Raw genomic sequence first — 22,539 nt, forward strand, 5'->3', positions numbered from 1 at the left:
ATGTTGAGTAAGCGCAGGCCGCAGATAGGATGTGAACTTGGCAGGCCCTGGGCTCCGGCTGAAACCAATCTCTCTCTATCAGCCAGGCTGGGCTTTCTCAGGCCCCCAGCCCTCTTCCCTCCTCCTAGCCTCCCTTTCTCTCGGCCTTGCCCTACCCAGGCCCCTGCCCCTGGGGACAGGGTAAAGGACCAGCTTACCGGTTGGATCTGTCCCGAGAGAGGAACCAGGCTCACGCCAAGGGGAAGATACTAGGGAGCTCACAGAGGTAACTGTTGAAACCTGGGGGGTGAGGGCCCAGGACAAGCCCCCACCCTGACAGGTCCTGCATCTTCAGGCTTGGCACTGAGTAGTGCTGGGCAGTGTAGCAGTGTACGGGGATTAAACCTCAGCTCCCTCCAGGGCCTCAGACCTAGGAGCTCGGCTGGGACTTTCTGTGCCCCTCCCCACACCAACTCTTTTTGCGAATAGTACCTGAGTGCCCTCCCTGGGCTGTTCTCATTTTAGTTTAAATGCCACCTCCTCTGAGAAGCTCCAGTCCCCCACAGTCCATCCCCTGTGGACTGAGCCAACCCTCTGAGGTACATAGGCCCACATCTGTCTCCTTCCTACACTGAATCCCCTCTCTGGTCTGAAACAGTCAGCCCCCAGCTAGGGATAGACCCTGCCTGGAACTTTCTGGTCCCTCCAGAGTCTCTCCATCCACTCTTTATCAGATGTGAGGTCAGATGTGGGTCCCTAGACCTTGCAGTCCAGCTAGGTCTCCATTATGTATGTCCCTGAATAGCAGGCCAGGTGGTGGCTAGGATGGCTACCCTCCACCTCAGTTTCTACCTGGGTTCACAGATCCACATGCCTGCATGTGGTGCTGGTCAGGCTCACAGTCTCCAGGGAGTGGTTGAGGACAGTGTGCATATGTTGCAGGGAAATGGGCTCAAGGAGCTGTAACTTCTAAAGACTACAGAAGTCAGAACACCCACAAAACACAGGGGTGTCCTGACTCTACCTGTGCCAGGAGCAGCTAGCTGAGGGAGCCCAGGTTCTGGTTCCAGGAACACCTAGGAACCAGGGGTGGGCAGAAGCAGAGGTGGGAAGGGGATGGGGGATTAGGGAGGGAGCCTTAGTCCTCATCTCCTGTGAACCAGAACTAGCTGAGAGCCTTGCTGATCTACTGGTAGAGAAAGCCTGCTACTCTCTGCCTCAGTTTCCCATACTTAAAGCAGGCTAGCACCAAATTGGAGAGTTAATAGTGTCATGTGCCATTGGAGTGAGAATGTTTGGCTTTCCAGCAGCCCTTGATGAGCCCAAGGGCTGAGGTCTATCTCTGGCCACTGTTACAGTGCGAAGCCATTGGAGGCACACGTCTGGGGTGCCTGGGTCCTCAGAGGCTTCCTAGGGGCTACTCAGCTACACACAGCCAGAAGAGCAACAGCCCAGGGCAGTGAAGCCCACCACGTTCTGCTCATTACATCAGGGTTGGCTTCTGTGTGAGGGTTGGACACGGGAGTAGGGTACGTTTCCAGGCAGAGCGAGCTCTGGGCTGCCCATTCGCCAGCTAGGCTCACAGCCGTGTGAAGCCCTGGGCCCTCTGGGGATAAGGGAGGGAGGGTGACTGATGTCAGAGATTTTCAGTGACTCCTTTTAAAAGTTTCTGGAACCAATTTGACCTCAGGTCACCAGCGTGTGGAGACAGCGTCATGCAGAGCTCTGCATTTTATCTGGGCTGCATGTCACCCACACACACCTTTTTCTTCCCAGTAAAGATCCATGCCTTCACAAGTCAAACAGCAGGAAAAGCCTGTATTTTATTGTGTGTGAATCATATCTCAATAGGATCTTTTTAGTGTTTGAATGCTGAGGTCTGCAGAGACCCATGTGTACCCTCTGCTTGGTGCCTGTACTGAAAGATTGCCCAGTGACTGAGGAAGGTGTTTCTCACCTCCTAGGATGTCCTGAGCTCCACCCAAGACCACACAGGGTAGAAAGGATCGGGCACAACATGGAAGGTCGTAGGGCTCAGACCCCTGAGAAGTGAGCTCCCTGTCCCAGGGGACACCCTCTGTGACACACTGGGTGAGAAACAAATTCTACAGTCCCATCCTGCATCAATTCAGCCCCCACCGATGCTGTGGATAGGTCACAGACTCAAAGATGGTGGCCCCTAGCTGCTGTCCCAGCTTGACTGTCATCACTGGGAACCCCAGGGGGCAGATGCACCTCTTCTTCTCGGGCAGAGTGTATACTCAAGTGAACCAGTGATGCTATGTGGCCAGCCTAGTGTGGACCATGTCCTTTCTGGGCTCTGTGTGATGGTGTTGCTCCAATAGTGTCCCCAACTCTACCACCAGTTTGGCTGTCTCTTCAGTGCCACCCTAGTAGCATCTTAAGTTGAGGTTGAGGTCAAAGTTGAGACCAACACTGAGCATCAAGTGACCCTTCACCTTCCCAGGTACACTGGACACCTGCTAAGCCTAAGGGACAAGGGTCTCTGAACTTGTAGTGTGCAACTGTGATAAGGTGGTGGCCCCCAGAGGACTGAGATGGCCACAGTGAGTGTGGGGACCCCGAAGGAGGAGAGAGTTCTTAAATAGACTGAGGGGGTGCAGTGGGTAATTCGGCAGTCACTCGAGGCCAGATTTGGGCACTGGTGACGACTGGCCCTTCCCTCACTGGCAAGACAACCTGGGCTATGTCCAAGGAGTATAGCCATAGACGAAAGGGACTCTGCCCTGCCCATCTGCAGTGAACATATTGTGGCCTGAGATGATCTCGTGGCACTAGGGTCAGAGTTACACCAGGGCTTCTCACCATGTCTGCCAATACTTTCTGTCTGACTTGGGTATCAGCTATTAGAACTGAAAGTGAAGGCAGGTCTGAGGAGCTTGAACTATGCACTGGGCTGCAGTGCTGGGACCATGTGCCTCTGCTTCCATACCTTAGCGTCGTCGCTTAGAGCCGAATGCCTACTTAGATGGGGCCTGGATTCCATCTAGTCCTGCTGACTAGGACTTACTGTCAGAGGTCACGGTGTCGTTAGCCAAGAAGTAAGGCTTTAGAACTTAGACCTGAGATGCAGGCCCTTAGACTGTTTGGCCTTGGTGCACAGTGGGCTGAGTCCTGTGGTGCTAAACTTCCTAAACTCAGCCCCTGGGGAGGGCAGGGCTATCTTGCCACCTGCCTGGCCCCACCATGACCCAGGATGCCTGCTGCCCAGTGGTGGGAAAGTCTGTATCTGTTGCTGTTTTCTCTCTGCTGTCATGACCTTATCTGGCAGCTGGTCCTGCTGAAGGCCAGGGTCTCTCTCCTGGCAGTGCCAAGCCACTCCAGTGAAGGGAGGGAACTCTACCAAGCAAGGTGGGGGGGGGGGGGCTTCCTATTCCTCTTGATGGCCTGCAAGAAACAGCAGTTGTCACAGTAGCCCCAGGCTGAGCTCCCACCCCACTGCTTTTTCCCTGGCCCCACTGGCAGGAGCCTCCTCTGTCCTCCTTGCCACCTCCTCCAGGAAGCCTCCTCTCTTGACACCTCTCCCTCTTGGCCACACACACAGGTACCTTTTTTCTCCTTTGGGGAAAGATGTTTAGTCTCCAGCTCTTGGTCCTGAATATGGCACAAGGGCATGGGGAGGTTTGGGAGTGTGTAAGCAGATGAGACAACTGTGGTTAGGAAGGAGGCTGCCTGTTCTCTGGGCTCTGCCTGGAATCCATCTGTGAGATCTGCGGCCCAAGGATGGCGGGCGGTTTGCAGATCACCTTTGTCCCTCCATTATAGGAAGGGAAGAAAGACTCCCTGAGTGTCCCTGAAGGGAAGACCCCAGGCCAGGCAGGCTCCAAGGGTTTGGAAAGGTGGGTGCTGCTCTGGTTCTTCCGTCTTAACAGTGGCTCCCATCCCACGTGGTAGTCTGCAGGGGGCTCACCCATGACAGACCCCCCATGCTGCCAGGGTGACACAGACTGGGGGATTTAGTCTTTCTAGGACCTGCAGTGACCACCACCACCACCTTTCAGTGAAACTCCTCAGAGCCAGGAGAGCTGCACTCATCATCACGGACAGGACTTGGGAGGCAGTGGGCATTAGCCTGCTGCACAGAGCCGGCTCCATAATTCAGTTTTAAAGCATGAAAAAGGGAGTTGATGAAATTCCGCTATCAGCGCCGAGCCAATATGCAAAATATCTCACCCCCAATCAAATAGCTATTATGTTTTCATTCCCAAGCGGCGTCCAGCTTAATGAGCAGGAGACGGATGGGCGCTCGGGTGTCTGCTCCCCGTGATAACCAAGGGGCTCGGGGCACTGTGGGGCCTGTGGGTGCCACTGAGAAGCGCAGTCTTGTACTCAGACCTCTCTAACCTGAGCAGTAGCCAGGCACCAGGGCCAGCGTCTGCCTCACTATGGGTAATAGGAGCTGTGGTTTGAGACTCTGCTGAGGAGGGCAGCAGCCTGTCTGGTCAAGTATGAATGTGGTCCAAGTTCCTTTTTTCTGCTGGCGGCCTCCCCTGCCTTTCCTTGAGAAGCATGGGCGAGCTGGTCTGTCTTAGTTGAATGGGCCTCAGTTTACCCATCCATAAAGTGGGTGTGACCCAGACTTCCCTTTTGAGATGGGAGGTAATGATTGGCTGCTTATGGAAATGGAATTTAGGACTGGCCTTGGGTTCTCTTACTTTCCTTTGCCCCCACTCCGTGGTGTCAGGTCTGGTTCACATTACATATTCTGTATGACCTCTGACACCAAGATCTAACCCAGCACAAACGTCTGTGCCTTCGGTTCCCCACTGAGACAGGACTGGACGATGACCTCACGGAGCTATGTTAGGAGGGATCAAGGAAGGACATTTGTGAAGTTCTGTGTTTAGGCTTCTTGTACACAGTTTGTGCTTAATAACCACTTCGCCCACCACCCGGCCCTGCTGGGTCATGGGTGGCAGGAACCGGCAACAGCTGGTGTTTGCAAAGCACTGGCCCCAGCACCCTATACTGCACTCTGACAGTGCCGGCCTGGTCCTGGGAGGCCACAGCTGGGACAGTTTCCATTCGTAGCTCAGGCGAAGGAGTACAGAGAGGTTGAGCGGCTTGCCCAAGGTCACACAGCAAGGACACAGTTTTTATCTGTCATTCTACCTGGCTGAGAACAGTGAGGGTCCCCAACCTATCACAGGGCATCCTGAGGAGGGACAGTGTCCAGCCATGGTTCACAGATCCCCTCACCTCCAGGATCAAGTTCCCCCCTTTCTACTCTCCACAGCCTTCACGGGTCTAGGTGGACCAGAGAGCCCAGTACCAGCATAGGCTCCACTGGAGCCAACTGAGGGCTCAGAAAGCCATAGTGGCCTCAGGCAGAGATGCCACATGTCTGTGGGCTTGCACTGTTTGCTGGTGCTAATTGTCTCCTGCATTATCAGAACCATTTTAATTGTTCTGGAACTGAATTAACAACATCAGAACGAGCCGCTTGCAGCCCGGCTTCTTTCTCCACGCTCATCCGCGAGGCTTTGTGAGGAGCCTTTGCCTTTGTTCTTGTGAATGGAGGAACATCCCAGCTCCAGGCGGCTGGGTGTGGGGGATCCACCTGGGTGGGCACCAGGTTGGGCGCCATGACATTACTGGAAGATTACTTCAGCTTTGTGCCCTCTCATTGGCTCAGTGCCAGTCTCAGAGTTCCTGGGGACAGGCTTAATCCCATTTACTGGAATAGGTAACTGAGACGCCGGGTCCTTCCTGGCCCCTGGAGAGGCATAGCTCCAACAGAGGGCTAGGAGCATGTGCCTAGGCAGAATAGTCTCCAGCATCCCGAAGGGTGGCTCTGGTACAAGGTCATAAGGGTCAGCACGTGTGTCCAGGCTGCCGTGAGTCTGCCACTGTGAGCCTTAGCCCTGTATCTGGAGGGCCTGGGTCCTGCCTGCCAATGTCCTATAGCAATGCAGCTGGAACAGACTCACTATTCCAGTGACCTGGGCTGAAGACAGAGTCCCTCTTTCCCAGCCTCAGAGGCCAGTGTGGTGGGCCTCTGCCTCTAAGATTTTGCTCACACCCACCACCCAGCGCTGCAGGCACAGATACCTTCCTCCATGAGTCATACTCTGAGTCTTAACATCTGCTCTTGCCCATGTTCCTGGCTTAGGAACCACTGTGGTCCTTTGGTCTTACCGTCCCCAGGAGCCACATGTGATGTCCAATGACACGAGACCTCTGCACCCTAGAATGGTGTCTGGCCATCTGAGGCCGGCATGAGCGGGATAACACTGACCCCAGCAGTGCGGAATCATGCACCCCATTTACAAGATTGCTCTGGAAACCTGCCATCTCTGCCATCCCCATGGGTCACCATGCCGTTGACATGACCAATACTTTGGATCCCACAGTAGATTCAGAATTGGGTGCAGGCTGACCCGTGTTGATGTCGATGGTCCTATCACAGGCCTGTGGGTCTCCCAGAGAACCTCCATTCCTTCAGAGAAGTCACAGCCTGAGCCACAGTTCAGGGGAGAGGCAGGTTTCATTGGCTTTGAAAGGCTGGGACTTCTCAAGCATCAAAGTGGTACATCCTAGTCCGCCCCCTGTCTGAAGACGCCAGCTGCCTCCAGAGATGGCTCTGAAGCGTCCAGTTGGTAGAGAGCCTTCGTCTACCGTACACAAAGCCCTGGGCTAGATCCCCCACACTGCGTATACCAGGTGCGCGCATGCGTGCTGTAGTCTCCGCACGCAGGAAGTGAAGGCAGAGCCTCTACCACACAGATATCGGTTCTCAGCCTTCCTAATGCTGCGACCCTTTAACACAGTTCCTCATGTCATGGTGACCCCAACCACAAAATGATTTTCGTTCTACTTCATCGCTGTGATTTTGCTACTGTTACAAGCGGTGATGTAAATGTCTGTGTTCTATCCCGGTTTTAGGAGACCACTATGGAAGGGTCGCTCAAGCCCCAAAGGGATTGCGACCCACAGGTTGAGAACCACTGACACTTTAAGTTCCCCCCATACCTGTGGGTGTGCCCAAGATTCACGCTCTTCGCCCTCCTCAGTGACCACAAAATGACCGGACAGGGGTTCCCTGGAAGCTGTGGCTAAAGAGCATGAACTGGGGGCGGGGCTATGACTAAAACCATTGGCTGGGGGCGGAGCAATGGCTGGGGGCGGGGCTAGGTGAGGATTTCACCTAGTAGGATTTCAGTAGAGCCTCTGGTCTCTGTTCCTGTCGCCCATATGCTGGGGCGACCTCATAGATTGTATCCTCTGGGCCCCCTGGGAGTCACTGTGGAACCATGGGGGCTTATTCCAGCCTGCCATCTCCACTGTAAGATAGATGCCCACCAGCTCGTCTGGAGGGAGGGAGAGGAAGGATTCCCAGTCCCCACTGTGAAGGACACCTGCACTCTGAGCGTGATCATGCGTCTGCCGTGTTTGTGCCCATCATGGTTTTGCTCAATGTAGTAAGCACAAGAACTCACCCTTGGAGAGTCCTGGACCAAACCCCAAGGGCAGGATGGCTTGACAGATGGGGCCTGCAGGAAACCATAGAGACAGCAGACATGACTGCTGTGTGGCCCTATGAGTCTGTGTGGCCTGTGAGGCAGGAAGGCCTGCAGTGTCCATCTGAGCCCAGAAGGATCCTGTGTTGGTTTCTGTTGGTAGTGTGTGACTGGGAAGGTCGGGGCTCTTGTCCTGGCAAGAAGGGTGCCCATTGCCTGGGGAGGGACAGACAACAGGAAGGGCAAGGACAGAACATGCAGAAAGTGACCCCAAAGCTTAGGAATTGCTGTGGGCTGAGCGTACATGGGGTGGAGTTCACATGATTGGTGCCAGAGGGACCCAGAAGGTATCATAGCCTTTGCCCCCGTGGGTAGCTGCCCCATCCCTGTCCTGTTACCCACTTTACTCAGGCACCAAAGCTCGGCCTGCGTGGCCATTAGGAAACCAGGATGGCCTTATCCAGAAGCACCTCATGATTTCCTGGGGCTCATGTCCACAGGTTCCCTCAGAGACATGGAGGCCGGAGAAGAAGCCAAGGGCGTGGACATCAGCCCCATGGAGCAGGAAGCCACAGCTCCAGAGGCTCCAGCCATAGAGGAGCCCCCAAGTTCACCCAGAGAAGGTGAGTTTGCAGGGAGGTTAAGAGACTTGTCTGGGGTCACACAGCCTACATCCCAACAAGGATCTGACCTAGGTCTGGGTTTAGACTCACGCCACCCCTTTTCTCAGCCCCATGGCCTCCTCAGACTTTATTGGGCCTTCTGGTTGCAGTTTTCTAGGTCTGCATTTCTAATTCTGAGGACACCATGGAAGGAAGCCCCACAGACCCCCACACTACCCAAGGAGGGCAGTTCAGACCAGATCTGGATGTAGGGCAGTAAGACTTCAGGAGCCCCTGAAGGCCTGGGAAGAGGGACCTCACAGGACCAGAGTACTTGGGAGATCAGCACTGCTGTGCTCTGGAGGCTGCTGAGCTCAGGAGGAAGGGCAGGGAGCTCTGGGTATCTAAGAAACACCTGCATCCTGAGCCAGGTATTCTGGGCTCTACCTGGCTGTGAGTCTAGAGCTCCTCTCTCTGCAGCTCTGAGCCTTACCTTATGAGCCTTTCTTCCTCCTGCAGCCCCCAGCTGCAAGAGAGGGTAGAGCAAGGAGGACAAAAAACGGCCTGTGGAAATGGCTCAGTCAGTAACGAGCTTGCCACACAGGCTTAAGGACCTGAGTTTGAGTCTCAGCATCTCTGGAAAACCCAGATGTGTGCTGCAGGCTTATGATCTCAGCACTGGGAGGGTAGACACAGCAGGCCTGGCCAGATTGGCGGAATCTCGAAAAACAAGGTGGAGAGGAACTAAGGAAGGACCTCCAAGATAGTTCTTCAGCTACCACAGGCGAAGAGGAACACACACGCACACACGCATGCACACGGAGGTGGGAGGATGTAACGACAGGACTACAGAGAAGACAAAGGAAATGAATGACAGAAGCCAGAAGGGGCACGAGAGTCTTCCCTCCCTGGGGGCTCCTCACTGTGCACACCACCAGTGCATCAGTGTCCCTGACTGAGTGGGTGCAGGCCGGAGACCCTCTCCTTCCCCTTTTCATTCCAAGCCCATCCCCCAGCCCTGGGGGTCAAGGCCTGACTCCCCTAACCCTCAGCTCCCGGAACCCCTGCCTCAGGAAATGACTAAGTGTCAGGCCTGGCACGCAGCTCTGAGAGGTGAAGCTATGGCTGCCTCAGTTTCTCCTGGGTGGCCTCCAGGAGTGCAGGTGCCACACAGAGGCTGCTACCTTATCTCCTTCATCGGTGCCACCATCAGGAGCTGCGGTAGTGCAGCTGTGGCCGAGCTGCCAAAGGGCAAGTGGCTGGTGGCTGCTGGACTTTGACCCATGGCTTCCCGGGGAACTCGCCTTTATCTGATTGGGGAGCTGGGGCTGCTGAGGGGGTAGGCGGGTGGGGCCGGGAAGGATCTGGGACAAACAGCCAGGCCTGCACCTGGCACCGGCCGCCGTGATAACGCAGTGATGGGCTCGATAACGGTGCTAGAGCATATCTGACGTTCAGGCGGGTCCAGCGCGGCTCCTCTCGGTGGCTGGAGCTCAGATGCCAGCCACTTTGATTTATAGCCAAAAATAATAGGACTTTTATACCATGGGATTGATTTATTTGATGTTAATCACAGCCCTTATCGCGGTATTAATAATCTGCTGGTCCCATGACGTCACCCAGGGGGGTTTACAGGAGCTCATCGATCGGGGGCCACACTGGTTATCTGGCCCGCCAGGAAGGCAAACATGCCCTTTGGGCTGGAATTGGGTGCGGGGCTGGTGGAGGGGCCCAGCTGTTGTAGAGACCAAAGAGCCAGAAGCCACGGGCCTTGGTGCACTGGGTGGGCACTGGGCTGTGACAGACAGTAGCTAAAGGCCAATTAGTACTGTTGCAATCAGTAGGGGCTGAGAGCTTTTCAAGGCTAAGAGGAAGCCTGGAGTGGTAGATAAGGCAAGAGGGCAGGTAACTGCGCCCCAAGGCCTCAGTTTCCCTCCTGGTCACAGGATAGCAAAGCAAGGATGTGACAGTGCGTTTCTCTCTACAGACGTGAGCCCGCCTACAGTGTCGGCACCCCTTGAGTCTCCAGAAGATCCTGAGGATATGGAGGGGCAGGAGTCAGAGATGAGGCCCCAGGATGAAGAGAAAGAAGAAAAGGAAGAGGAGGCAGCCATGGCTAGTCCTTGGAGTGGGCCAGGTAACCAGGCTGACTAGCCCCATATGGTAGTAGTGCAGTGGCCCCAAGGCACCTTGTTACAGCCTTCTGGGCTAGCTGGGGACTAGGCTATTCTGGGATCTTGGTTCCTTGGAGATCACCAGTGCCCAGGTCTGTGTAGGTGGCCCAAACAATGTGGTCTGAGATGGTCTTGTGTGTACCCACACCCAGAGTCTATGCTCTGGGCATTTGGAGGGTCTGGTGTGACTGGCCATGGGGGCCAAGAGATGGGAACAGGAACAAGAATGTACAGGGACCATAGATGGTGTGTCTGGCTACTGAGTGTGTGTGTGGCTGCTGAGCTGAGGATTCCGGGCAGCAGATGGTTGGGATTCTGAACTGGCTCGTGCCCAGGTGGGCTCAGGCTTCGGTGAGAAGGACAGCTGCTCTTCCTGGGGGCCACAGCCCAGCTGAGGTTCCTGTTTACCATCTGCCCCACAAGCCGGTCAGCTCCTTTGCCCAGACAGGGTGCTGCTAGTCACACTGGCAACTGGAGCTCAGACCTCACAAGTTCCAGAGTGTGGCGGTCACAGTTTTCTTGCTGCTGATAAGCAGATACTATGGGGGAACCGTGGGCATCAGTGATTTCTAGGGCTCTTATTGAGGGCTGAGAACCACTGTGCGGGGCAAGGGAGCACGTGAGTGGGTGGCATATGTGTGCAGAGTTATTGTCAGCTGTGTGTGAACATGCAGGTATAACACAGCCAGCCTGTCTGTGGACAGAAGGCATGTCAAAGGGATCAGAGAAGGCTTTGCCAGGGCAGAGACTCTGTCCCTCCTCTGGGAAACTTGGGAACCAAATTGGGAAGAGGTATAAAGAAATGAACTCTTAACTGGACATGTGGATGTTCCGGTGGGGTCCTAAGGCATTATAGAAGAGAGCAGGAGTCAATTGCTGATGTCTGCCACCAGTGACAGAGAGGAGCTGCACAATGGGGCATCAGCCTGAGGCCATCGAGGGAGGACTGACCTAGAAGGTCACAGCTAGATTGGGGACCTGCACCCTTGGGGAAATCGGGCCCACCACAGAATGTCCTGTAGCTAGTTATCCCAGAGCACAGCCCTTTGCCACATGGACATCAGATGCTTGGCACATCCCTCGGGGCACTAGGTGACTTGGCAGAGGTATATGGCAAAGATGTCCACTCCTTCTGGAGTGCCTGGTGGGAGCTGGGCACTAACCCAGGGGGTCCTATCTCATTGAGGCCAGTGTCACCAGATCTCAGCATCATAGAGTAATCGCACCCAATCATGTGGCTGCCAGACCCTTTCCCACTCACAGGTCAGTGTCCAAAGCCATGGAATTAGGCAGAGCTTTGGGTTCAGCCTGCCCAGCTTCTGCCCAGCCCTATGCTGACTCAGTCTCTCCAGCTGGGGGGGGGGGAGGTCTGTGAGTGCTGACTCAGCATCAGGAGCCTCTGCAGGCCCCTGTTTCATATCCACAAGTATAAAGTGAACACTGCCCACAGGGACGGCAGAGATCCTGTGTGTCTGTGGGCTTCAACACTAAGCAGGTTGAAGACGTGGGTGCCCCTCCCGTGGCCAGCACAGTGCCATACCTATTTCAGTGTGGGGCAGGGAACAGCATACCACATCACTGGCTGAGAACTGTCTTGCTACAGAGGCCCAGATGTGAAGTCACCTACAACAGTGTGGAACACTGCTCACTGTCCCCGTCCATGTAGGGTTATTACTTCTTTTCTAAGGTGGAGACACAAGGCCCCTTCAGCTTGCAGTCCACCCTGCCCCCTGTGAAGGCCATGCTCCGTGGGCTGTGGTTTGGGGTCAGGGTGCACCCCAGCTTCCCGAGTTATTTGCATCCTTGGGGGCCGGGCGGTACACTATCAGCTCCCACAGATAGGAATTTCTGTGCAGTGGGCAGCGATGGGGTTGATAAGTGGCTTCTGGCCAACCGCCGTGGTAACCATTGACTATCAGCTCCTGAACAGGCCGAGCTTATCGCCCGGCAGGGAAGCTGCTGGAGAGGCCCAGGGGGCTCTTATCTCCAGGGCCGCCCGAGCCTCTGATGGGGTTGTAGGGTTAAGGCCTGAAGGCAGTGCCCAGTCTGGTGACAGACCAAGTACCACTTTTACCTTGAGGGTTGCTTGTGACTCTTGCTGACCTCTGGATCGTAGCTCCCCTCTGGCAGGTCCCAGGGACCCCGCCTGAGAGGTATCTTTCATTGTTCCTCTCTGGAAAGAAGGCACAGAGCTAGCTCTGACTGGCTCAGGGAAGTGCCTGTGCTGGAGCCTGTTCTCACCTGCTCTCCCTGAGATCTGATGATCTCTGGACCCATGACAGAGCTGAGGGTCCAGGGCTGGGATCTCCAGAAGGCTCTGCCCATACTGAACACTATCTGATGATGCATCCCAGCTTCTAAGTAACAGGGGCACTCGTCAAACCCCTCTCTGGATGAGACAGGACTTAAACACCAGAAAGTGGCTGTCACGAAGTTGGGTCGTATTGCTTCTTCGTAGCTGCTGTAGATACCCAAGACAGCTCATCTCCTGATGATCCAGGCCTAGAGCAGATGAAGAAGAAATCCTTCAAGAAGGGCGGCAGAGTGGCTTAGTGATTAAAGTGTTTGCCATGTAAGCATGAAGACGGGTATTTCACACACATGCCAGCAGCCCGCCAGTAGTTCCAGGCAGAGACAGGATTCCCAGTGTAAGCTAGTACCGGACATGATAAGAGATCCCCACCTCAGTGAAAAAGATAGAAGAGCAAGCAACGATGACTTCAAGCGTCAACCCTGGGCCTGCATACTTGTGCATGCACACATGCACACACTCAAAATAGGAAACCCCTACGTGGTCCCCTAGTGCCCGTGATGCCCAAGGGGCAGTTAGTTTACTGCTGCAGACCCGGCTGCAGTCTTACTTGCTTTACAAACTCTAGAGTGCAGGCCCAAGGTTGTGAGAATCACTGTCACTGTCATGATTTCCTATCCTCTCCTGCTTCTGTCTCTGCCCCTGCCTGGGACTTGGTGACGGTAACACTCCACAGCTTGGGTCACACATGGTGAAGTTTTCATCCATTGTCAAGAGTTCTGTATCTTGCCAGGTACTGGCCACTTTTCGGTGCTGCTGTTGGGAGAGGCGGGAGCCCAGCTTTTTGAAGTTATCTAGGGATGGACTGCTGACCTCTGGACCTTAGTTTCATGTTCTGTAAAACAGAGATGGGGAGAGTCATTGCGGCCCTCCACCTTGTCACCCCTAGGCAGCCTGGTTTTCTTCGCATGGAGGAACAAGCAAGCTCATAGCCCTCCAAGCAGCGGATTTTCTCTTATGTTTCCATCAGAGAGGCACAATGGGCAATGCCTTGTTTGCAGCTCTGATACCCACACTGCCCAGTGCCCTGCTTTGCAGTGACCCTACAGTGTGGTCTCAGTACCCTCTCCCAGGCAGTGGGAATGTTATAGCCCAATGTAGATTATAAAACCCAAGGAAGATACAAGGAAAGTGTCTCTAGAGCACACGTGGCCAAAGCCGTAAGTGCACAAAACAGGAGGCCCCGCTCTGTGCTCTGCAGGCTGACAGTGACAAGATGGGCCTTCCAAGGAACACTGAGGGGTTCGGAGATGCCAGAGAGAGGAGCCATAAGAAAGGGATGCATGCAGAGGTCCAGAGGACCTGGAGTCTGAACAGTCCATGAGCCAAGCAAGTGGGAGTGGACAGGGGGCAGTCCAGGGCCTGTGGATTTGGGCCTGAGTCCAACAGGTGAGGGGAAAATAGGAGGGACTATGGCAGGAGGGCTTATGTGTCCCTGAGGCACAGCGGTGACACACCCTGGGCCTGATGGGCTACAGACCATTCTGTGGGTCCAGAGCTCTGGGACATTGTGTACAGGGGCTGAACTCTACACAACTTCCTGAAGCTGAGCCCTAAACCTGCCTTCCCTTGGCTCTCAGCTGAATTCTGACTGAAAGGAAAAGTAGAGGAGAGAGTCTGAGCTGTCATCTTTGAAATGACTTTGTTTGCAGAAGTGATGACTGTTTCAAATCCAGCTATGCAGATGACCTGGAAGTAGATCTGTAACCTTGTGTGGCCACCTTGCTGTGGGATGTGGAGACTTGTCCCTGGAGCTTGGTGCCCCCCAGTGCCATACTCCTATTATCAGCCCTTAAAGTCAGGTTGCAAACACAGCAGCCCATCTAACTCTGTCAGTCCTCCCTCTCCCCCTTCCCCTGGTCCCTTGCCCCTCCCCCTGCCGTCACCACCTCCCCCACCTCTCTGGCATGGTCTTGAGCAAGTGGCTCAAAGGAGCAGAAGTAAACAGGCCTGGAGGCTGCTGTCAGTCAGGTATCACAGTGTGGGTCCTCTTCCTAGGGATTCCTCCAGGGCCAACCTCAACAAAGGAACTGATAGACCACTCAGTTCCTTCCAAAAGCCTACACAGAACTGGGGATTCGGAACACAGAGGGACCATGACCTTCCCAGGTCCCCTAAGGCTGCACGCATGCAGTACACCAGCTGTGTGCTGTCCTGCCAGCAAAGTGACAGTCCATCTGCAGTGAGTCTCCAGCCAGCTGAGGGTCTGTCTGGAAGGGCAAACTGAGTCACTATGGCGGCCCCAAGCCATCCCTGGTTTGTGCTTCCCTGTAAAGTAAGGGCAGAGGCCCAGAGAGCCAGAATGAATGCTGCCGCAGCTAGCAGTGGGGGCAGGGATCTGCAGGACTTCAGCAGTGTTCTGCTCAGAGCTTATTCTGGTCACCACTGTCTGAGAACAGGTCCAGGAGCAGAGCCTGAACTTGAGGCCGACTGAAGGGGGAGAAACGGGGTAAGAGGACATCGGAGTAACTTAGGAAGGCTATCCTGAGCACATTAGCACCAAATGAACATGCTAGGTGACCCAAGAGCATCCATTCCTAGGCAGGAGTCCTCATTCTAGAGTCTCCTGGAGGGAAGGAGAGGCATAGGGGAGCCACCTCAATCCCTCAGGCTCACTACCCTGAATCCATGTGGATACACAGGAGGCTAGATAAACAGCCCTGGCCTGGCCTTCTGAGGGGGTCTAGACAGATAGACCGGCCTTCAGGCGTGAGGGCCAGGGACAGAGAGAATAAACAGATATGCCATGGGAGTGGGGCAACATCCCCATACAGTGGCAAGGTGCTAGGTGCAGATCTGGCAGCATCCTGGGGCCTGAGAAGGATGTGGAAAGAGAGACTCTGGCTAGGAATGGGGTAGCACCTTCCCCTGCACACGTTTGAAAAAGATATGACTGGAGCACGTGGTCCTTAGGAAGAGTTAGGACCTGTAAATCTGCCACCTCCCAGCTCCAGAGACAAAGTAGAGCAGGAAAGGGGAGCCCTGTCAGCTGAGACCAAGCATTCTGGCTGACCCCACAGTCCTGGCCTGAGGGAGCCCAGCTGTGTGCTGAGGCCTCTGAGCCAGGCTGCCCAACTAGGGCAGGAAGGACTGTGTCTCTTCCACCCAGGAGTTTCTTAGATCCCAGAACTCTTTCCAGGAGCTGCTAGGATCTGAGAAAGAGCCAGTCAGCCCATCCCAGCTCCTGGAGGCACAGCCAAAAAGGCTGGCCCTGTATCAGGCCAGTGTGTCCCTGAACAGTGTCAGTCAGCACAGGGGGTGCCTGAGTGTCAAGGCCAAGTGGGAGGTGGGAGAGCAGGGCACAGCACTGGAGAAGGACCCCCATCTCTAGGCTGATGAATGAAAGGCACATTAGGATGAAGGGATGTATTCAGGCAAGGAGCTAGATGGGCAGAGGTCCTTGGCATTGGGGTCATGGCATGACGGATCCTTAGGGCTATGGTGAACATAGGGAGAAAGAACGCAGGGCACAGACAGGTCAGGGTCCAGGTTATGATAGAGCTTGTGGACAGCCCTCACAGCCTTGTCTTGTTATGCTGCTAAGGATAGACTCCCAGCTCTCAAACATGCTAGGAAAGCCCTTCACCTCTGAGCCACACCCAGTCGTAGAATTATTGGCTGCACAATGAAGATGCTGAAAGGCACTGGGCAGCATTTGATCTCCTGCCTGAGAGAATAGACCAGTGTTAGAGCATCCCAGGGTCTTGGGGTAGAAAGGACTGCTAGGGCCACAGGAGATGGTGTTGGCCATTTCCTGTTGGAGGCCCCGGCCAGATATCCTGCCTAGGGTCCCAGGGAAGCAGGAGACAGGACCCCTCCCTCCCATGGAGCGGTAGTTTGTTATCTAGACTGTGTCCGGCTGACTAATCTTGCAGGCCTGGGGTTTCTGTGTGAACCTCAAGGCCTGTTATCTGGCGGCTGAGGCAGGACGGCTTGTCCTGATGGACAGCCTGGGAGATGGGCCGATAGCTGCCCATGCTCCCTCCCCATGACCAACCGGCTGGCATGTGTGGGTGGGAAAAATCATCCCAGCTATTCTGCGTTATCACAGGGGCCTGGCGTGGCGGGCGATAGGCCTATTTGTCTAAGATTAGTCAGCGGGGGAGGGGGCACTGGTAGATGATAGGGGTCACTCTAGGGTCAGCTTCAGAGCCCAACCACCCCCCCCAGCTTGGAGCCCCTTTGAAGACTCGTGTTTTTCTGAGGCCCCAGGGTTGCTACGAACAATCTGAAGCTAGATGGGTGGAAAGACCTAAGGAAACTGTATCTTTACTGTCGGGCATCTTCCTGAATAGCCACTGAGTACCTTCATAGGGCAGGCACCCTTGGGGGCTGGAAAGAGTGGCCTTGCCCTCCTGGGATGTATAGGAAATACCACTCTTCATGTCCAAGGCCACAGATGATCCTAGATGGCGTTGGAGTGGGACTTCCTGAGCCAACACACCACCAGCTACCCAGGAACGGTGTGCTGGAGCAGAAGACACCAAGAAAGGCCTAAGCTGAGTCTACATTGCTGTATCTAACTACAGGGTGAGGAGGAAGAAGGCTCAGAGGTAGGGGACCCCAGCAAGGGGGGACTGTGGTGATAAGCAAGTGATTGTTCTGGAAACAAGGGTCAGAGGTCAGAGCCTAGGGTCAGCATGGGCCATGGGAGGATGGCGCTGTCCACATGAGTTCTAGGCTAGCCATGACAACTGTTCTTGAGCCGTGGGCCCCAGAAGCTGCAGAGGAGGGGGACTCTCCCAAACTGCCCTCCTCCCATGCTGTTTCCAAGCTCCTCCTTTCTTCTAATTCACTGAGCATCTGGTACATGACAGCCTGCTACAGAGCTTGGGGTTGAGGAGCCCGTCTGAGCGGGAGCTGCAATGGCAGCCAGTTACCAAGGGACAGAAACGTGTATTATGGGGACGGAGTTATGCAGTCCAATGCCCAGGCTTCTCAGAGTTCTCACTCCTGATGAATGGCCCTAAGGCATAGCAGGTATAATGGCATCAGGAGAAGTAGGGGACCGGGCGTGCCAGGCCGGTCTGCTCCTGTTGTGTGGGTAGAGACAGAGCCCTGAAAACTTCTAAAAGTATACTCTCCGGGCAGCAGGAGGCACTGCGGTACCCCATAACAGATGTAGAAACTGAGGCAGAAAGGATGGACAGCTCTTGGATGAGCAGACCTCTTGGTCCATTACCTACCACAAAGTCTCTCAGCAGGCACTATAGGCAGAGGGTAAGTGGACAGACAACAGGACATCCAGTGGGAAGTGCAGAGGGGGCCCCACGCTTGGCTGCCACCATGTGTGGCCTACTGACCTCACCCCCTTCCGGACCTGCTGTCTGTGGCCAGGACAGGCTATCTTGGTGGCGGCACTAATCAAGTCGCTTCCTTCTCCGCCCTCCTACCAGCTTCCTGCCCAGCTAGCAGCCCCACGGCCAGCCCAGACATCAGCCAGGCAAGTCCCAACCTTGCCAGGGGACCTACAGCCATTGTCTTTCAGCAGTTTCCCTCCTGTCCCTTCCCTGGTTATAAGGTCTACGTGTCATTTTAACCCCAAGAGTCATGATCTCCTCAGAATGGAGACCTCAGGTCTACCTTGGGCTGTGTGTGGTGACGGTGAGGGACAGCTGTTGTTACTGGTGTCATGGTTAATGAAGCCATCTGTGTGGCTAGTTGCTACTATTCTGAGCCCAGAGTTATGACCATCTTTAACACTGCCACTTGATTTCTGGCTACAGGTGCCCTAACTGGCTATCTCTGACAAATTGCTCTTACTAGCAACATCACCACAGGAGGGAGAGCCAGCTCTGACTGCCACCTCACTCAATCTTCTCTGGCTGTCATGCCCCATCCTGACCGGAGTCACATCTGCCCCAGCCATTTCTTACCACGACCAGGGTACCTAGTAGAAATAAGATGGGGCATCCCATCTTCCTGGCTTCTGTCACATTCCTCTCATCTTGACTGGCAGCCGTGATGGCTCTCATCTAGAGAGCTGCCCTTTCTCTGGGACATGGACAGGGTGACCGTGGTAAGGCAAAGCAGCCAAATGAGCAAACTTGTACTTCCCTATGCCCAAGGCTGGGATCCACACAGGTCCAGGGTCCAGGCACAGTACTGAGATGCACAGGTACTGGGACATGCTCCCTCCCTTTTCCTGCTCTTGCCCTGCCCCAGAAGGGAAACTGAGGCAGCTGTGCTTAGTTGTGGGTAGTGCCGGCCTCCTGTGAGACCCAGGATGGGAGCCAGGAAGCAGCCCCACTCACTCCCTGCCAGCCAGCCCCTGTGACATTGCTGTCCTGAGAGGCACCCCTTCCCCACAGCCACACGTCTCCTTTATTTATTTATTTATTTATTACCTCTCTATCTTTGTGCGTAACTTTTGATTTCCTCGCTGCGTTTTTTCCATTATGGAGGCAATGGACGCAACTGATAAGATCGGTCCCCAGAGATGGGACAAAGGGGCCGCCGTCGGCTCGAGGGCTGGTCATATCCTGCACGAAAGGGCCCAGCGCGGCCTGAGATGAGGCGAGATGCTATCAAACCTTATTGTGTCTCATGGGGGCTCTGCCCACCGGCCCTGCCCCCAGCTGGGCTATCTGGGCCCTCTGGAATCGCCACAGGCCTTGGATTTGTCCTTCAAGCCACTCCGCACTGGTGCTATGGGATGACTTGGGGACCACTAGCCAAGGCCTGTTATAGTCCTTTGCCGCATAAGCAGAGACTCAGTGGAGCCCTGGGTATTTACCCAGAGAGCCACAAGTGTAGACAGCAGAGCAGTGAGGACGGTCATCATAGTGAAGCCAGAGGACACTTTTGACCTTTAAAAAAAAATTTCTACAAGAGCTGGGCAGTGGTGCTCACACCTTTAGTCCCATCACTTGGGAGGCAAGGGCAGGTGGATCTCTGAGGCCAGCCTTGTCTACAGAGTTCCAGGACAGCCAGGGCTACACAGAGAAACCTGATCTTGGGGGGAAGGCTATAGGAGAGCAGAAATCATTCTGACAGATACAGACTCCATAGATGCTGTAGAAAGTCCCTGAGCGTGACAGTATTGACCGACATGGAGCCACCAAGCTGCATAGCTTCCCACCCCTGCCTTTGGCTAGTTCTGCTCAACTTCCCCACCCCCACCCCCAGGTCACAACATATTCTAGATAACTTGTAGATTGTGGGAAAGTGAGACAGGGTACTCTGCTCCTGGGACAGGTACCCCAAGACACGCTCCAATGCCCAGCCACGCTGGCTACTCAGTTCCAGGGTCAGCAGATGTGTGGATGTAGGGCAGGGCCAGCGTGTTGCATGCTCCCCTTTCCTGAATGCACACCAATCCCTCACCATGGCATCCCTCCTCCCTTTCTCCTCAGGGAGCCTGAGGAAGGACAGAGCCAAGTCAAAGGCTTGGGTTTGAATTTCCGGTGTCCCAGTGTGACTCCAGCTTCCAAGTTCTAGACGGACGTTGGCAGAGGCCTTGAAGGCAGAGGTTATTGCAGATGGCGCTTCTGAGGAAAAGCTAACAAGTCCCTACACTTCTTTGTCTCCCAACCCCCACAGTGCCTGACTCACCCTGGGGCAGAGGCTTAACACTCAGAGTGTCTGGGAAGTCCTTCCTGTACCTCCTTTGTAGGGGCCTCTGGGCTGTGTGCTCAAGCCCTGAAAGACCAGTGAGCTCTAAATGGAAGTTGTGTGGGAGTCGTGTCCTGCCACGCTGCCTGCTCAGCACCTACCTCAATGTCAGCTATTAGGATGTGTCTGTAGGCAAGGCAGACAGCTGAACTCCAGGCAGAAGAGGACTTACCTTTTCACCCTTGGCAGCAACAACCACTTCCCAGACCCTCACATGCCCTCATACCCACCCAGACCGCTTAGACCAGAAACTGGCACCAGAGGGCAGCGGAATGAACACAAGGTGGGTGGGCACACAGAGCCGGAGCCAGGTGGAGCCAAACTCAGGGAAAGACCAAAGTGCCTGGGCCAACACAGGTAGGCAGAGCGGTGTGGGGGCTCTAAGCTGATAGGACCTCACTGTTCCTATCCTGGAGGGAAGTTGGTGGAGCATATAGCAGGGAGCTCTTGGAGAAGCCTAGTTTATCTGTGGGGTGGGTAGGAAAGAGCTCCTTGCCTAGGTACAGTACACAGTCCGCCAAGGGATCTGTGTGTCTTTTGGGGGGGGGGGTTAGTGGGTGCACAGGTCACTGTTGCCATGGTGCCGTGGTTGTTTCTGTTACTCTGGAGGCTTTGGCTGTGCCCTGAAGGGACAAAGGTAGTGTCCCTCTCCAAGAAGCCCTGTCTCCAGGTTCAGTGGGGGTGCTCAGACCTAGAATCCTGGCTCCGAGCCATACAGGGGTCTAGGAGGAGCAAGGAAGGGATGACTTCCACCTGGCACCCCTTGATCCATTACAAACTATAGATGCACCTTCTCTGAGAGCCAACCCTTCCCCAGAACAAGCTCAATTACCCCAGGTGGAGAGAGGCCCCCACAGGTCCTTGGAAGGAAAAGCCCCACCCTCCGTAGCCTGTTCTTCCCAGATGGACCCAGATCTGACATTAGTAAGGGCCAGGGTTCAGCTGATAAAGGCTGGCTGTTGCTCCATGTCAAAAAATCAATACTCAACAAGCACAATCCCAGAGACCAGGGAGGAGCCATGGACTAGCTGGAGGGGCGGGACTCCAGCACCCTGGACCAGCCCTCCTCCACCTGGCACCGGGGTTTGAGGTTCCCAATGACCCAACCCTAGGCCAAACTGACCACACACACCTACCCTGCTCCCTTTTGGTGGACAGGAAGCTTGAGGTTGGCTTCTTCCTCCCCAGGGCTACCAGAGTGGTGGCTGAACCTGAGGAGGAGAGGGATGAATGGGTAGAAAAAGAAGTAGGGAACAGAAGCAGGGGTACTTTCCCATCTCTCCTGGGTCTGGGGCATGTGATGCCCAGAATATCCCTCAGGGCTGGCAGTCTAGGAAGGAAGATACCTCTTTCCTCTGAGGTTTGAGCCACAGTGAGGAGAGAGGGAGGGACTTGAGCAGAGAGAGGAGAGGAATACGGCAGCCAGCTTTCCCGGATCTGGTGCAGCACTTGTGGGTCAGCCCACCCTAATCTGTTGTGGACCCTGCTCTGCACCTGCATGTCCCAGCGCCTTTCCTGCCTTCACAAGAGTGGATGGAAGTGGCTCGGAGCAGGGCTGCTTCCTGGTATGAGTGGGTCACATCCTCACAGGACCTGAACCCAGCTTTCTGGTGGCCTCCAGTCACCCAGCTTGCTGATCCCCGTTTTCCTAGTGGCTGGCAGCTATAGGCACTCTGCAAAGTCAGAATCTACCTCCCAAGGGGCGGGTGGGGACCCCCTCCAAGCTCATTGGGCTCTCGGTGCCTCTGCTTCTGAGGGTGGTGCTCAAGCCTGTCCACAGTGCCTGTCACTCTGCAGCTCATCTGCCCAGTGCCATCGTCTCCCTCTGCAGGATGCCTGGCAGAAAACACTGTATGCCCAGGACCATTTTCTACCCCATTGCTGCTCACGCTCCTACCTATAAAAGGGAAATGCTGGGGCAAAGGTCCGGCATACCCCGATGCCTACTACGGGGTAGGGGTTGCTGTGAGTGAGCCAGCACCACCTGCATTTGAGTCACGATTCTGGGGTCAGTGAGAGCTGGCAGAAATCTCCTTACTGGCCATGTAACCTCTGGAAAGTTCCTTGACCTCTCCGCAAGCTTGCTTTCAGTGCCCCTCCCCTGGCTTCCCTAAAAAAAAGGTTTAGCAGACAGAGACTCTGAGCAAGGACAGCCATCACACACAAGCCCCCTTTTTACAACCAGATTTGTCTTTCAGTGTGGCTTGACCCAGAAACACATTCCAGCTGCTCTCGGACCCCTTCGTTCTCTGCCGTAACTCTAGGGAGTCAGTTGCCCTTCCTGGTCCTTGGTTTTAGTGGGAGCTGATGTCCTCAGGACTATGCAGTTTGCCTAGGCTGTTCTGTAGTCGCACCTGCAGAATCTTCTAGACCCCAGA

The 22,539-nt window shown here is 54.9% G+C and overlaps 1 protein-coding gene across 1 annotated transcript in view; it reads left to right on the forward strand.

The window, feature by feature from the left end:
- The window catches only part of ZFPM1 (zinc finger protein, FOG family member 1), a 52,793-nt gene that overhangs the window by 13,676 nt on the left and 16,578 nt on the right, over positions 1-22,539 (forward strand). The window contains exons 2-3 of the mRNA XM_080936589.1: positions 7,961-8,083; positions 10,050-10,199. Of these exons, the coding sequence (XP_080792715.1) occupies positions 7,961-8,083; positions 10,050-10,199 (273 nt within the window). The remainder of the gene's footprint in view (positions 1-7,960; positions 8,084-10,049; positions 10,200-22,539) is intronic.

The sequence above is a fragment of the Micromys minutus genome, assembly GCF_963924665.1.
Source record: "Micromys minutus genome assembly, chromosome: 24".
NCBI classification, from domain to species: Eukaryota; Metazoa; Chordata; class Mammalia; order Rodentia; family Muridae; genus Micromys; species Micromys minutus.